General features: G+C 42.5%; 1 protein-coding gene across 1 annotated transcript in view; it reads right to left on the reverse strand.

Moving 5' to 3' along the window:
- The window catches only part of LOC138466089 (extracellular calcium-sensing receptor-like), a 137,993-nt gene that overhangs the window by 24,056 nt on the left and 101,593 nt on the right, over nucleotides 1-12,344 (reverse strand). Inside the window, exons 5-6 of the mRNA XM_069607227.1 lie at nucleotides 7,545-7,668; nucleotides 6,541-7,465 (exon numbers count right to left, since the gene is read on the reverse strand). Of these exons, the coding sequence (XP_069463328.1) occupies nucleotides 6,541-7,465; nucleotides 7,545-7,668 (1,049 nt within the window). The remainder of the gene's footprint in view (nucleotides 1-6,540; nucleotides 7,466-7,544; nucleotides 7,669-12,344) is intronic.

Consider the following 12,344-nt stretch of genomic DNA (forward strand, 5'->3'; position numbering starts at 1 on the left):
CCTAATTCTATCGAAATTGAATTACTGCAATGCCCTATATCTGGGTGCCAACAAGTATACCACTAATAAAATCCAGATTCTCCAAAATAATACCCTTAGAGCAGCGCTGGGTATAGCTAAAAAAGATCACATCTCAGAGACAAGGAGAATGAATAACTGGCTCACCACCAAGAACAAAATCCTACTAATAACGGCCTCACTTACACACAAGTGTTTAAACAATGCTGCCCCACGCTATCTGATAGAAAGATTTAAGAGACATTCTTTCAACCGTCCAACAAAAATGGCCACCTCTAACACCTTGACGGTCCGAGGTTTAAACTTGCTAAAACTGGAGTATGTACCTTTCCTGTCAAAGCTGCTCAGCTGTGGAATTCCCTACCCCCCACCATCAAGATAGACCAAACATACCTACAATTCAGACACAACATCATTAACTGGATCAAAGAAAACAATCGCTAAAACACAGGTGCCATCATTGGCTCTATATAATGCTGCATCTTCATAACTCACTGCCTGATAGCTCACCCTACCTTCTTGTACATATTTCCTAAGGTCTGCCACAATATTCTGCTACAAGTGTTGGCCTCTGTCTGTATATAATATCTACTGCTCTCCTCTTTTTGACCGCCCAACCTTTCTGAAATTGTTGACTCTATCCTTTTTGTATATACCTGTACAGAATTGTAACCTAAGCTGAAAATATTCTTGTATCTTTTTGCGCCCTGTTACTATCGGGTCTGGTACCCACTATAAATAATAAAACAAACAAACAAACAAACATTTGTCTGAATATTGTGTGGCAATGTGCGAAAAAAAGCAGTTTCAATGTCAGGATTCAGTATTTCAGAATAAAGGCCTTTCACAGTTCTGTCTAAAATGATGGTACGCTGCTTCACTCTCCGCCAGGTTAATGTTCTTTGTGTCTCGGGTATTGCATGCTGCCATATGTTTATTTCCTGCCCATGTCTGCTACCATCCAATTTTACCTATGTTCATGCCTATGCTACTTTGTGTAACCCTATCTGGGTATGTTGCATGTATGTGCTCTCTACCTGTAGGCCCTGCTTGTGTGTCACAACCTATTGTACTCTTTACGGCTGTAGCATTTTCCATAATATTTAAACTAACTGGTTACAGGTCATTTAACCTGTAACAAGGCCACACCTTGTTGATTTTATCCGCTCCATGACACTCCACTTATAAAAAAACACATTACATCTGTTTTTTACCTCATCCACCTTAATCTTACACCTCAAAATGTTACACCCACATTTTTCATTATCACTAAAAACATTGGACACACTGTAAACCCATACCGATTTTCAGGAATCAATAAAGAAACCAACAAATTGCAAGAAACCACAGTTTTCATGCATATGCAAAGTGATGGCTGGGAAGTCAACCCGTCCTGTGGGACTGGAAAACATTAAAACCATGACCTGCCGACTTTGGGCAATTGTATTTAAAGGTGTAAGCAACAAAATGCAAATGCATCTGTATACATTCTAGACATACGGTTTGCGCACATTCTAAACATCCTATTGGCTGCTGCTAATACAGACTAATGAAAACAGAAATTGGCCTACCCTGATTGGCTACTTCAACAACATGTTACATTCTATGTGCATCCTATTGCAGATGACCAAACCCAAGCAGTTAGTTAGAAGAGCGAGATCTGCCTCTCACAGCAACAAACTAGATACAATATACTCCATACCTTGCACCCAGACATTTAGCAACACATGCTATTCTCAAGCCTGCAGCTCCTCCATGTTAAAGCATGTCCTTGCAGCTATCACGTACCAGTCTGCATATGCCAGGGACACAAACCATTATTTCTTTAATGTTTGAGTCTCTGGGTAAATGTTTCTCTGGGAAAATACAACAGACTTGTTGTACCATTGGGCAAATGACTTCATATTTTGTCCAACCAATCCACCCCTCTGCACACTTGCCAGTCTTAGAGACTCTCTAGAGTGCAGGAGAAACAATACCCAATTCAATAAATGGCTGAATTGGCAATCCATGGCCTTATATGCTCCTCGAAGATGGGGTGTATGATTGGAGCACCAAGATCCATCTGTATAGAAAAGATACATTAGGATCTGGGAATGCCCCAGCCAGTTAGCACTATCTCACTTATCGTGATGAAACACTGGTTTAAGATATCTAAATTAGACTCACTATACTTTACAAGAGTGCTATTCACTGATATTATCCAAGCTAGAGGTGCATACAAAACACCATCTAGATATATTATGATATTATGAAGAAATTAGCTGGTGACATTGTTTACAATGGGGAACTTATACCTCTGACATATATAAGGCTTATTAAAGAGAATTGGAACATTTGACCAGAGATGTACAAGAATTATGTTACCAGGTAATTTCATCAGAATGTAGAGAAACCTATTTTGACATAGCAAACAGCATGAAGAAAAGAGAGGAGTTATTAGGAGCACGATGGTCTTACGCCCTCAAATAGGCAAATAGTACACCTCTTCATGTTCACAAATAATCAATTATAATGACTAGAAGATGTTAAATTAACCGGAGAACTTCTGGCTATTTTGCAAATCATACACTCAGCACAGAGACTCTCTCATTAACCAACATTGTGAATCAAAGGATTACAATTGTATAAAGACTATTTATTCTCCCTCTTGATATTCACCCTTTATATGGAGCCACTTTGATTCTTCAAGGCCACACAGATGGCCTCCTCAACACCTAGGCCATCATGTCATCGCTGCGTCATCTGACTGGCTAGACGCGGCCTGCCCCTCTCTTCCCCACCATTGTGTACATCTGTACCCCTCCTCTGTGCCCCTCTGTATCCTACACCCGCTGTATATCTGTTCTGTTGTTACCTCTGAAAAGCGCGTTGTTACGCATCTGTACTGCTGTAAAGCGCTCTGTTGCTTCTAGAAGCTAGATCCACGCTCAATAAATACCATCATAATAATAATAATAATAATAATAATAATAATAATAATAATAAAATAATAATGTTAACCCTCCTCCAGCTCTACCTCAAGACATCCTCCACTGAAGACATTCATAAGCTCAAGTCCTGCCTTACATTGATCCATTCGTGGATGTCCAGTGCTTAATTAAAGCTCAACCCCTCAAAACCAATTTATTTCTGCTGACCAACAACACCGAATGCCCTGACATTCAGACCGAAGACCTAGCTGTCTGCTATGAACTGCAAGGTGTCACATCATGGTTGGCTACCTGTGCCAAGTCGATTGGATTCTACATTGATAGACAGCTCTTCTTCAAGGAACACATAGCAAGAAAGTCAAACATGGCTTGGTCCTAAGTGAACATGTATTTTTTTAATCAAAAATAAAACTGACTGATTTAGAAGGACCACTCTGAGACTGCCGTGAGGAAGGCATGGTATCAACAGTAACACAGACACAAGTGACCACAGTTAAACAGTGTTTATTAAACTTCAACAAGGGTATGATAAACACCTATCTAATACTAAATCTACAGATGGGAGCAAGCTATTTCCATCAAATAATAATGCAGTCCTATCGTATAATAAATAAAAGGGCCTATAGTAATAAAACTATTGCCAGTCCTTACCTCTAAATACAATAGTGTGGGGGTAGGGTTTATGAAAAAGAAAGAAGTGCTCACTAAAATGATATGTCAGGATGTTCGGCCATTGGCCTCCCTGTGCAACGTTTTCGGCATGGGACAAGGCGGTACACTTGAGCATAGCACAATCGCTGGCTTTTTTAGCACGAGGATACAGTTTAATCATTAGCATCAGGGCCTTCTGTGCCCAAGTCTCTTTGCCTATCAAAGTCTCTTCATACAGAGAGCCTGATACGGCACAACAAACAAGAAGTTCTTTTCCTCTTACAAATACTCTGGGCTGAGATCCCTTTAATACAATGATTGTCACTTTGGATCCTTCTCAGCTGGGCTCAGATCCTCTTCTTAATACAATTAGTCTTCCTCAGCTAGGTTCGGATCAATTTCAGTTAGCATCAGGTATCGAAGACTTTCGAATGTGCACAGGGTTTGACTTGAACCATTGCAGGACCACTTCGATTTCAAAATTACTTTTTACAATTACCACCTTTCAGTTGGATACCTAACAGAGACCTTCAAATGAGCACCCACTTGGTGCCAGACCACTCTGTTTATGGTATCTGTCTTGGCGTCAAAGGTTCAGTCACTCATCTGCTGTTTAATTATTTTTGCATCGCTTGTCACATATGCTTCACACACTGTTCTCTTCAGTTTTCGCTATACAATGTTGCTGTTTGCAACCTTGGTTTCAACACAGACTGATCTGTTATAAGTCTACCCAATTTATCAGCTGAGCTGACTTCATGGGTGCTGCTTTGTTGTGGAAGCCAAGGACAGTACCATGGGGCCAACGGTCCTCCCCTCCTTGGCTATCAAAGGGGGATAGCCCCAGGTGCCTCCAACACACAGTGTAGGTTTTTCAGCTTTGATTCCAAGCCTTACATTTCTTATTTCTGAAGGCTCATGAAAGTAACAGTCTTTCTCTGAAAAGGTAATGTGCTCTTCCTTCTTTGTAACCCTCTTCGGTCTTGCCGTATTAAAATGCCATATTCCACTATGCTAAGATATTGGTTGAGTATCTGAGCCTGCCATCTCGTCCGCTGTCAGCGCCTTGACACCCAGTAGGGCCTTAGTAGCGCCTTATACATTTTAAATATAAACATAAATATATCTTTGAACTGTTGCTTCCTTGTGTGCTTTGCCTTGCTCAGAGTGTGCTTCCATGCCCTGCCTTTTACCTGTGTGGGGAAGTGTGATGGAAGTCAGGTGTGTGTAATGATCAGTAATTGCCTGACTCTGCCTTACCATTGTACCAGAACATTTCAGGTATACGGCTCGGGTGTTAGTCCATTTTCTCTCACAGTGATCTGTCATGAGAAAGTGTTCATGTTGGAAAAGTGGGGGGGGCGAGTTCCTAATTAACCTACATCATGATGGTGTATGGATGCATCTCTAATAAATTACAAACTGGGAGACCCAATATTTTTTTCCAAATACGTCCTTCTATTGTTTGAAACTATGTCGTATCAAGAATAGTGAGGCATTTCAACTCATATACGCTGGTGGGACTCAAGCACTGCTTGTATAGATGCATGGTACCCTCAAGGGTGGAGCCTCCAGTTTGCCCAGTGAATATGGCTATAAGTGCCATTAGCTGTAATGCCTTTCTGCTGTGGGAGCTAATGCATTCCACTGAGCTTCCACCTCTACATTCCTGATATCGATCGCAGTCGACATATTCCATTTTGCCACACATAATTGATAGTCTAGGTCTCCTTATTTTCCCACCAGCAAACAGGATGACCTGGGTTTTATTCCTGTTTATAATTAAGTGATTTACTTCAGTATATTTCTGCAACTCTCTGGCTGATCTTACTAATCCAGAGAAAGTGTGGTCAAAAACTACAAGGTCAGCTGCGTTTGATAGGCATACGCAATGATGGGGTTCTATCTTTGGGGGACAACCCGCCACCTTAAGCAAACTCTTTGGCATATCAGCCAAGTATGAGTTGACGAGCAGAGACACAGCCCTGCCTGGCCCCTTTGTTATTGCAATAGGGCATGTCAAAGTTCTTCTATCATCCAACTTGACCTCATTGAATACAATTTAAAAATGCAATATATGATTAGGGCATCCTTAGGCTTCGAATTTCAGCTATAGTGTTTTTCTACAAATTGAATCAATGGCTGATTGGAAGTCGGCGAAGAATGCAGACGATCCAGGGTTGTTTTGTATTCTTGCTCTTTCCGTAAATAAATACATAAGCCTTAGATTATGGGCAGAATATGACCCTGCTCTGAATCCTTTTGTAACCTGTCTAATAACCCCAACGTTTCGGATCATTTCTGAAGTTCATAGAGAATAAATGAGTCAAACATCTTACCCATGATGTCGAACATAGACAAAAGTCTATAGTTTCTGGGTTCTGTATGGTCCCCTTTTTTATAGACAGGCATCAAAATCATTGTTTGCTAGGATCGAGGAATTTTACCAGATCTTATAAACTTAGCAAACAGGATTTTTTATATATTAAGCCAGGTATCAGGGTCACTCGTAAGTACTATACTGATCAAAGCATTAAGGCTTGGTGATGTTGGTGCTTTTAGTCTTCCAATTTTTCTTATTATGTTGTTCTTTTCAATCTGGAGCATGATTTTGAACTAGGGTTCTTGCACGACAGTAAGTTCACTGATTTTTCATGTGCTGAGTGGGCCTCCAGAGGGTCACGCCATTGGGTATTATATCATTAATTGATCTGACTCATTTATTAAGAATGCAGTTGATGGAGGAGAATAGTAGAAGGGGCATAATTATATTAAATGCAGTGTAACCCTCATATTTCCTCATGATTCCCTCTGCCCCTCATTCTCCACAAATTCCTAATTCCTAGTAGGTATGTTCTACTTAGTACACTGCATGAACTAATAAGCCAATACATCCTCAGTAACCTCAAAGTCCTAAGTAACTGATTCGAGTACCTACATGTGTTTCACTTTTTTGCTTTGACTTTCTCCCCGGCCCATCAGATACTCTTTTGTGTTCATGTCAGGTCTCAGCATTATAACATAACATTTGGGGAAAAATATACAGCAAACAAGGGCAAGACTTGATGACCAGATGGCAAAGACCTCCATGGCCACCATATACTTGCCCCGGGTGCTCAGATAAGCTGGAATAAATGAGAGCCATACGCTGATGAAGGCGATCATGCTGAAGGTGATATATTTGGCCTCATTGAAGCTATCTGGGAGTTTTCTGGCTAGAAAGGCCACCAAGAAACTGACAGAGGCCAGAAGGCCCAGATATCCCAGCAAGCACCAGAATGCTATGGGGGATCCATCATTGCATTCAGCAATTATCTTTCCAGGCTGAGTGTCAGTGTTATACTTTGAGAAAGGAGGAGAAACAATCAACCAACAGATACAAAGTACAACCTGAATGAGTACACAGACAATGATAACTATGTATGATAACTGGGGTCCAACCCATCTCCTTAGGTTACTATTAGGTTTGGTAGCATTGAAGGCGATGACAACCATGATGGTTTTAGCCAGGATGCAAGAGATGCACAGAGCAAATATAATGCCAAATGCAGCCTGACGGACAAGGCATTTTGTTGGTGTGGGGTATCCAATGAAAGTCAGTGAGGATAGAAAGCACAGTGTAAGAGACAAGAGCAGGAGGTCGCTGAGGGAGCGGTTGTTTGCTCTCACGATGGGAGTTTTTTTGTAGTAAACAAAGGTGACCAAGATGGCCACAGGGATCATGCAAGAGAAAATGCTGGAGGCTGCTAAAGTAGTTCCCAAAGGCTGCTCATAGGATAGAAATTCCAGAGTCTTCGATATGCATTGGTCTTGTTTCTCATTGGGCCACTGGTCCCATGGGCACCTCATACATGCAACAGAATCTGAAAAAGAAAGTCAGTGAGCATCCGGTCAGCATCTGCAGTATTGTTCATTGGAAGACAGGGCTGTTAACCTACTTACCACTTTGGTTTGAAATCTCTCCCTGCGGACATGGGACACACTCGAAGCAGCAGGTGGGCTTCCCCTTGATAGCAGCTTTCCTGAATCCAATGGGGCAGCTGGGACTGCAGACAGAAATCGGTACCTGGAGACAGTAACATGGACAGATAACATGTTGTTTCAATATTTTATTAATACAGAGCAGTGTACTGCTGAGGATTTTTCTCATTAACTATCCTTAAACCAAATCTTAAATTATAGGTAGCGTTTGTTCATAAAACTACACTTCCTGAATTAATGTATACCTGCACATATACATATTTACAGCATGTTCATTCTAAAATTGGTTACGAACCGAGGTTAAATACAAAAGTGCTTTAATTTGTTATGTTTCTTTGTTGTAAAACTCAACACCTATAACTTTTATATGTAAACAATTTTTATTAAATGTGCAAAAATAGTCACATTTTTGTATACACCGTGAGAGCATATTGTTTTAATAAATCAATAAAGGAGACTTGAACCCTATTTGAACCAACGCCTGATCACCCAGCCTTTATGACATCATGTCACCTATAGGTCCCGTAGTTTTCTTTATTTTACCAAACGTTTATTAAGCCATTCCTCACATGCTTGTTCCACTACTGATTTGTTTATGACTGAACACGAGATGGGGGAGAATACGCTCGGGGCCAGTCAGTGTTACTTGTGCTAGGTTACTGATCTGTGCTCATGGGTACAATCCAGCATGATCTGAAGACGACAATGGGTTGTTGATAGGAAACTTGATGTTATACTGGTGGTGGAGTTTAAATGCCCACTTGGCTGAAAGGGTGAGATCGGAAGCGATACTGAAGGGAGTATTTTAAGCACCCCCGTCTGGTCCCACTTGATTATAAGGACTTAATTGTAGACTCACAAACAGTAGAAATGGAATGTTGTGTCTAATGTAAAGTGTCTTTGGAAAGTACAATAGTCTTTGTTAAACAAAGGTCTATATTTTTGTTTTCTTTGTTTGTGGCATTCCTTTTCTGTCATGAGTTACTGAGAACAAGACACGTCTTGCTGAAAGGCCCCAAACACAAACTTGAAGCCTTGAAAATGTGCAGGAGTGAGCGAAACAAGTGTCAATTGTATTAACCAATCTATTTTTGGCACATAGAATCATATCTATAAACAATGAATACTGTACAGTTAATACACCCGTAACTCGACTCCTATGACTAAATACAGTTACAGGTGTTTGGTTTTACAGCAAAGACATATCAAGACTTAAAACACCGTGGGACATGTAAATTATAAGATAGCCCAAATAAAGAAAGTGCTGAAGATGGACTTGTTTGTATTAGTGTTAGTTTTAGAAATGCCCAGTTCACATTATTCTCAAAGGTGACATGCGAATTTCAGGGGGCTACACAACTGCACAAAATATGTTCTAGCTGGGACCACTGGCATGAAAAAAAAAAAAACATGCAATTCCATGCAAATGGGGAGCAGGTGCAAGTGGATCTAGGTCACCTGGCCTAAGCCCCGCCCACCTGGTGCTTTCCTACCTGCCGCTCTTTTTCACCACTTAGCAAGCCCCGCACCCCTGGTGCCTTCCTGCTTCCCGCTCTTTTTCACCACTTAGCAAGCCCTGCCTTCCTGGTGCCTTCCTGCTTCCTGCTCTTTTTCACCACTTAGCAAGCCCCACCCACCTGGCGCCTTCCTGCTTCCCGCTCTTTTTCACCACTTAGCAAGCCCTGCCCACCTGGTGCCTTCCTGATTCCCGCACTTTTTCACCACTTAGCAAGCCACGCCCACCTGGTGCCTTCCTGCTTGCCACTCTGTTTCCCTACATAAGGAGCCCTCCAGCTTCTTTTCCTTTGCAGATGGGAAGCAGGTGCAAGTGGATCTAGGTCACCTGGCCTAAGCCCCGCCCACCTGGTGCCTTCCTACCTGCTGCTCTTTTTCACCACTTAGCAAGCCCCGCACACCTGGTGCCTTCCTGCTTCCCGCTCTTTTTCACCGCTTAACAAGCCCTCCCTTCCTGGTGCCTTCCTGCTTCCTGCTCTTTTTCACCACTTAGCAAGCCCCACCTACCTGGCGCCTTCCTGCTTCCCGCTCTTTTTCACCACTTAGCAAGCCCTGCCCACCTGGTGCCTTCCTGATTCCCACACTTTTTCACCACTTAGCAAGCCACGCCCACCTGTTGCCTTCCTGCTTGCCACTCTGTTTCCCTACTTAAGGAGCCCTCCAGCTTCTTTTCCTTTGCAGATGGGGAGCAGGTGCAAGTGGATCTAGGTCACCTGGCTTAAACCCCGTCCACCTGGTACCTTCCTGCCTGCTGCTCTTTTTCACCACTTAGCAAGCCCCGCCCACCTGGTACCTTCCTTCACCATCACTGTCTTGTGGCCCATGCTGGATTTGACTTTTATGGCCTTCATTCATTCAAGGTGCGTCACTCTTTCTCAACTCTCATGCTGGACTTCCTTTGCATCTTGTACTCACGGTGGCCCTGAATCATGCTGTTCCCATCTTCTGCTCCCCTTACTTGCTTCTATGCACTTACTCTATCAGAATTGTCCCTGGACCTATGATAGCAACCTCGTCTGTTTCCTACACCCTCCCATTACTGTTTTTTTCCTCCCCACCACCCGTCCAGCACTATCTGAAATGTTGTCAGGCCTAGTATGATAGTCGCTTGTTTTGTTCCTCCCCTCCCTTTCTGCACCCCTCTCCCTCACCTTTTGTTTTTCTCCGGCTCTACCAGAAATGTTGTCAGGCCTAGTACGGTAGTCGCCTGTCTGTTTCCATTTCCTTCCCACTCTCCCCCTCCCTTCCTTATCTATGTCTTGGCTCTTGCCGAGTACAATAGTTAATTTCACATCCTTACTGTTTATGGCCTGTAGGAATGTTGTTATTTTTTCCCTTGTTCCCTCCCTTGCCTTGAAGCACTTTGAAACACATTGTGTATAGGCTCTAGATAAATAAACGATCATATCATATCATATTCATGCATGATACAAAGGAATGCAGGAGATATAGTAGTTCATTCCATTGGCACTCACTGAAAAGCAGGACAGGGTAATGAATGACCCTGACATGCAATGCATACACCCTTGTGCATATTCTGGACAATATAATTGTTTCGTATATTAAAGGCCATTCCATTTGTTTAATACGTGGGGCCATTTAAGATTAACAAAACATCCCCTGATTTGAGCTAATTCACAAATGGGGTAAAAAAAAAGGGCATCTTTTTGAAGCCAATGAGATTCTGCCTTTCTGTACTTAACCAACGGGTGAGTTTAAATGTTGTAAATGTGTATCACACGCGCAGGAATATATTATTCTGGGAAATATATGTTTTCAAGGAAAGTAAATATGGAGGGGTAGACAGTCGTCTCCCCACCACCAACACACCGGTATTGCTGCTCCTCTCTAATTAATGTAGCCACTAGTATGCTATGACATGGGGTTGTGCAGTACGTCTCATCTGACCTGAATTTTGTGACTAATTAACTATTTTCTCGGGAGGATAGCTCAGGGGCAACGTGCTCGCCTAGGAGGCTAAACAACACGGAGCACCGCAGGTTCGATCCCCCGGTCCATGCTTAGAAACCTCTGGGTAATAAGCAGTTATAAGTCACATATCATATCATTAGTGCGTGCCCAAATGTTTTGTGAACTAAAGGCTTAAATCCAACTCACTTGTTAAGTTCACAAAGTTATTCAAAGACAAGGTTTGTACACACTCATCTGAGATATTCAGAATTAACTTTTATTTCAGGCACAAGGAGTAGGTACATTTTACGTTTAGTAACACCATGCAAGTGGTATATGCCCTGATCATCATGACCGCACCCATCACGAAGTTCTTCATCACCCATGAAGGGCGGAGATTCACTTCTTTTATGATTGCCCTGGGGTAGATTGCTGCCTTTCAGATACATCATTCCTAAGATTAAAACGGTTCACAGGTTTGTGCACAACGTGTCCCTTCACTTCTGAAAGGTGTGAGGCAGCAGTAGGAGTGGTGTTTGAAGATGGCGAAAAGAAAAGGTAGAGCACCTTATGAGCTCTGTGGAAATTATTTCATGAAACAGAATGCAGGCGCCACAGTTAGGAAACCCACCCACTGCCTGAACAGTGACGTAAGAACCAGATAGGGAACTCCTATTGAGTAGCTCTGAACACTGTGAAATCCTAAGTGCCGCTACCACTCTCACGGCCAGGCCAAAAATGTGCAGTTCTATTGAGTAGCTCTGAACACTGTGAAATCCTAAGTGCCACTACCGCTCTCACAGCCAGGCCAAAAGTGTGAAGTTCTATTGAGTAGCTCTGAACACTGTGAAATCCTAAGTGCCACTATTGCTCTCACGGCCAGGCCAAAAGTGTGAAGTTCTATTGAGTAGCTCTGAACACTTTGAAATCCTAAGTGCCACTGCTGCTCTAAAGGCCAGGCCAAAAGTGTGAAGTTCTATTGAGTAGCTCTGAACACAGTGAAATCCTAAGTGCCACTACCTCCCTCACGGTCAGGCTTAAAATGAGAAGTTCTATTGAGTAGCTCTGAACCCAGTGAAATCCTAAGTGCCACTACCTCCCTCACGGTCAGGCTTAAAATGTGAAGTCCTATGGAGTAGCTCTGAACCCAGTGAAATCCTAAGTGCCACTAACTCCCTCACGGCCAGGCTTAAAATGTGAAGTTCTATGAGTATCTTGAACCCAGTGAAATCCTAAGTGCCACTACCTCCCTCACGGTCAGGCTTAAAATGTGAAGTTCTATGGAGTAGCTCTGACCCCAGTGAAATCCTAAGTGCCTCTCCTTCCCCTAGGGGC

This window comes from Ambystoma mexicanum, chromosome 1p (assembly GCF_040938575.1).
Source record: "Ambystoma mexicanum isolate Mex_15411 chromosome 1p, UKY_AmexF1_1, whole genome shotgun sequence".
Lineage (NCBI taxonomy): Eukaryota > Metazoa > Chordata > Amphibia > Caudata > Ambystomatidae > Ambystoma > Ambystoma mexicanum.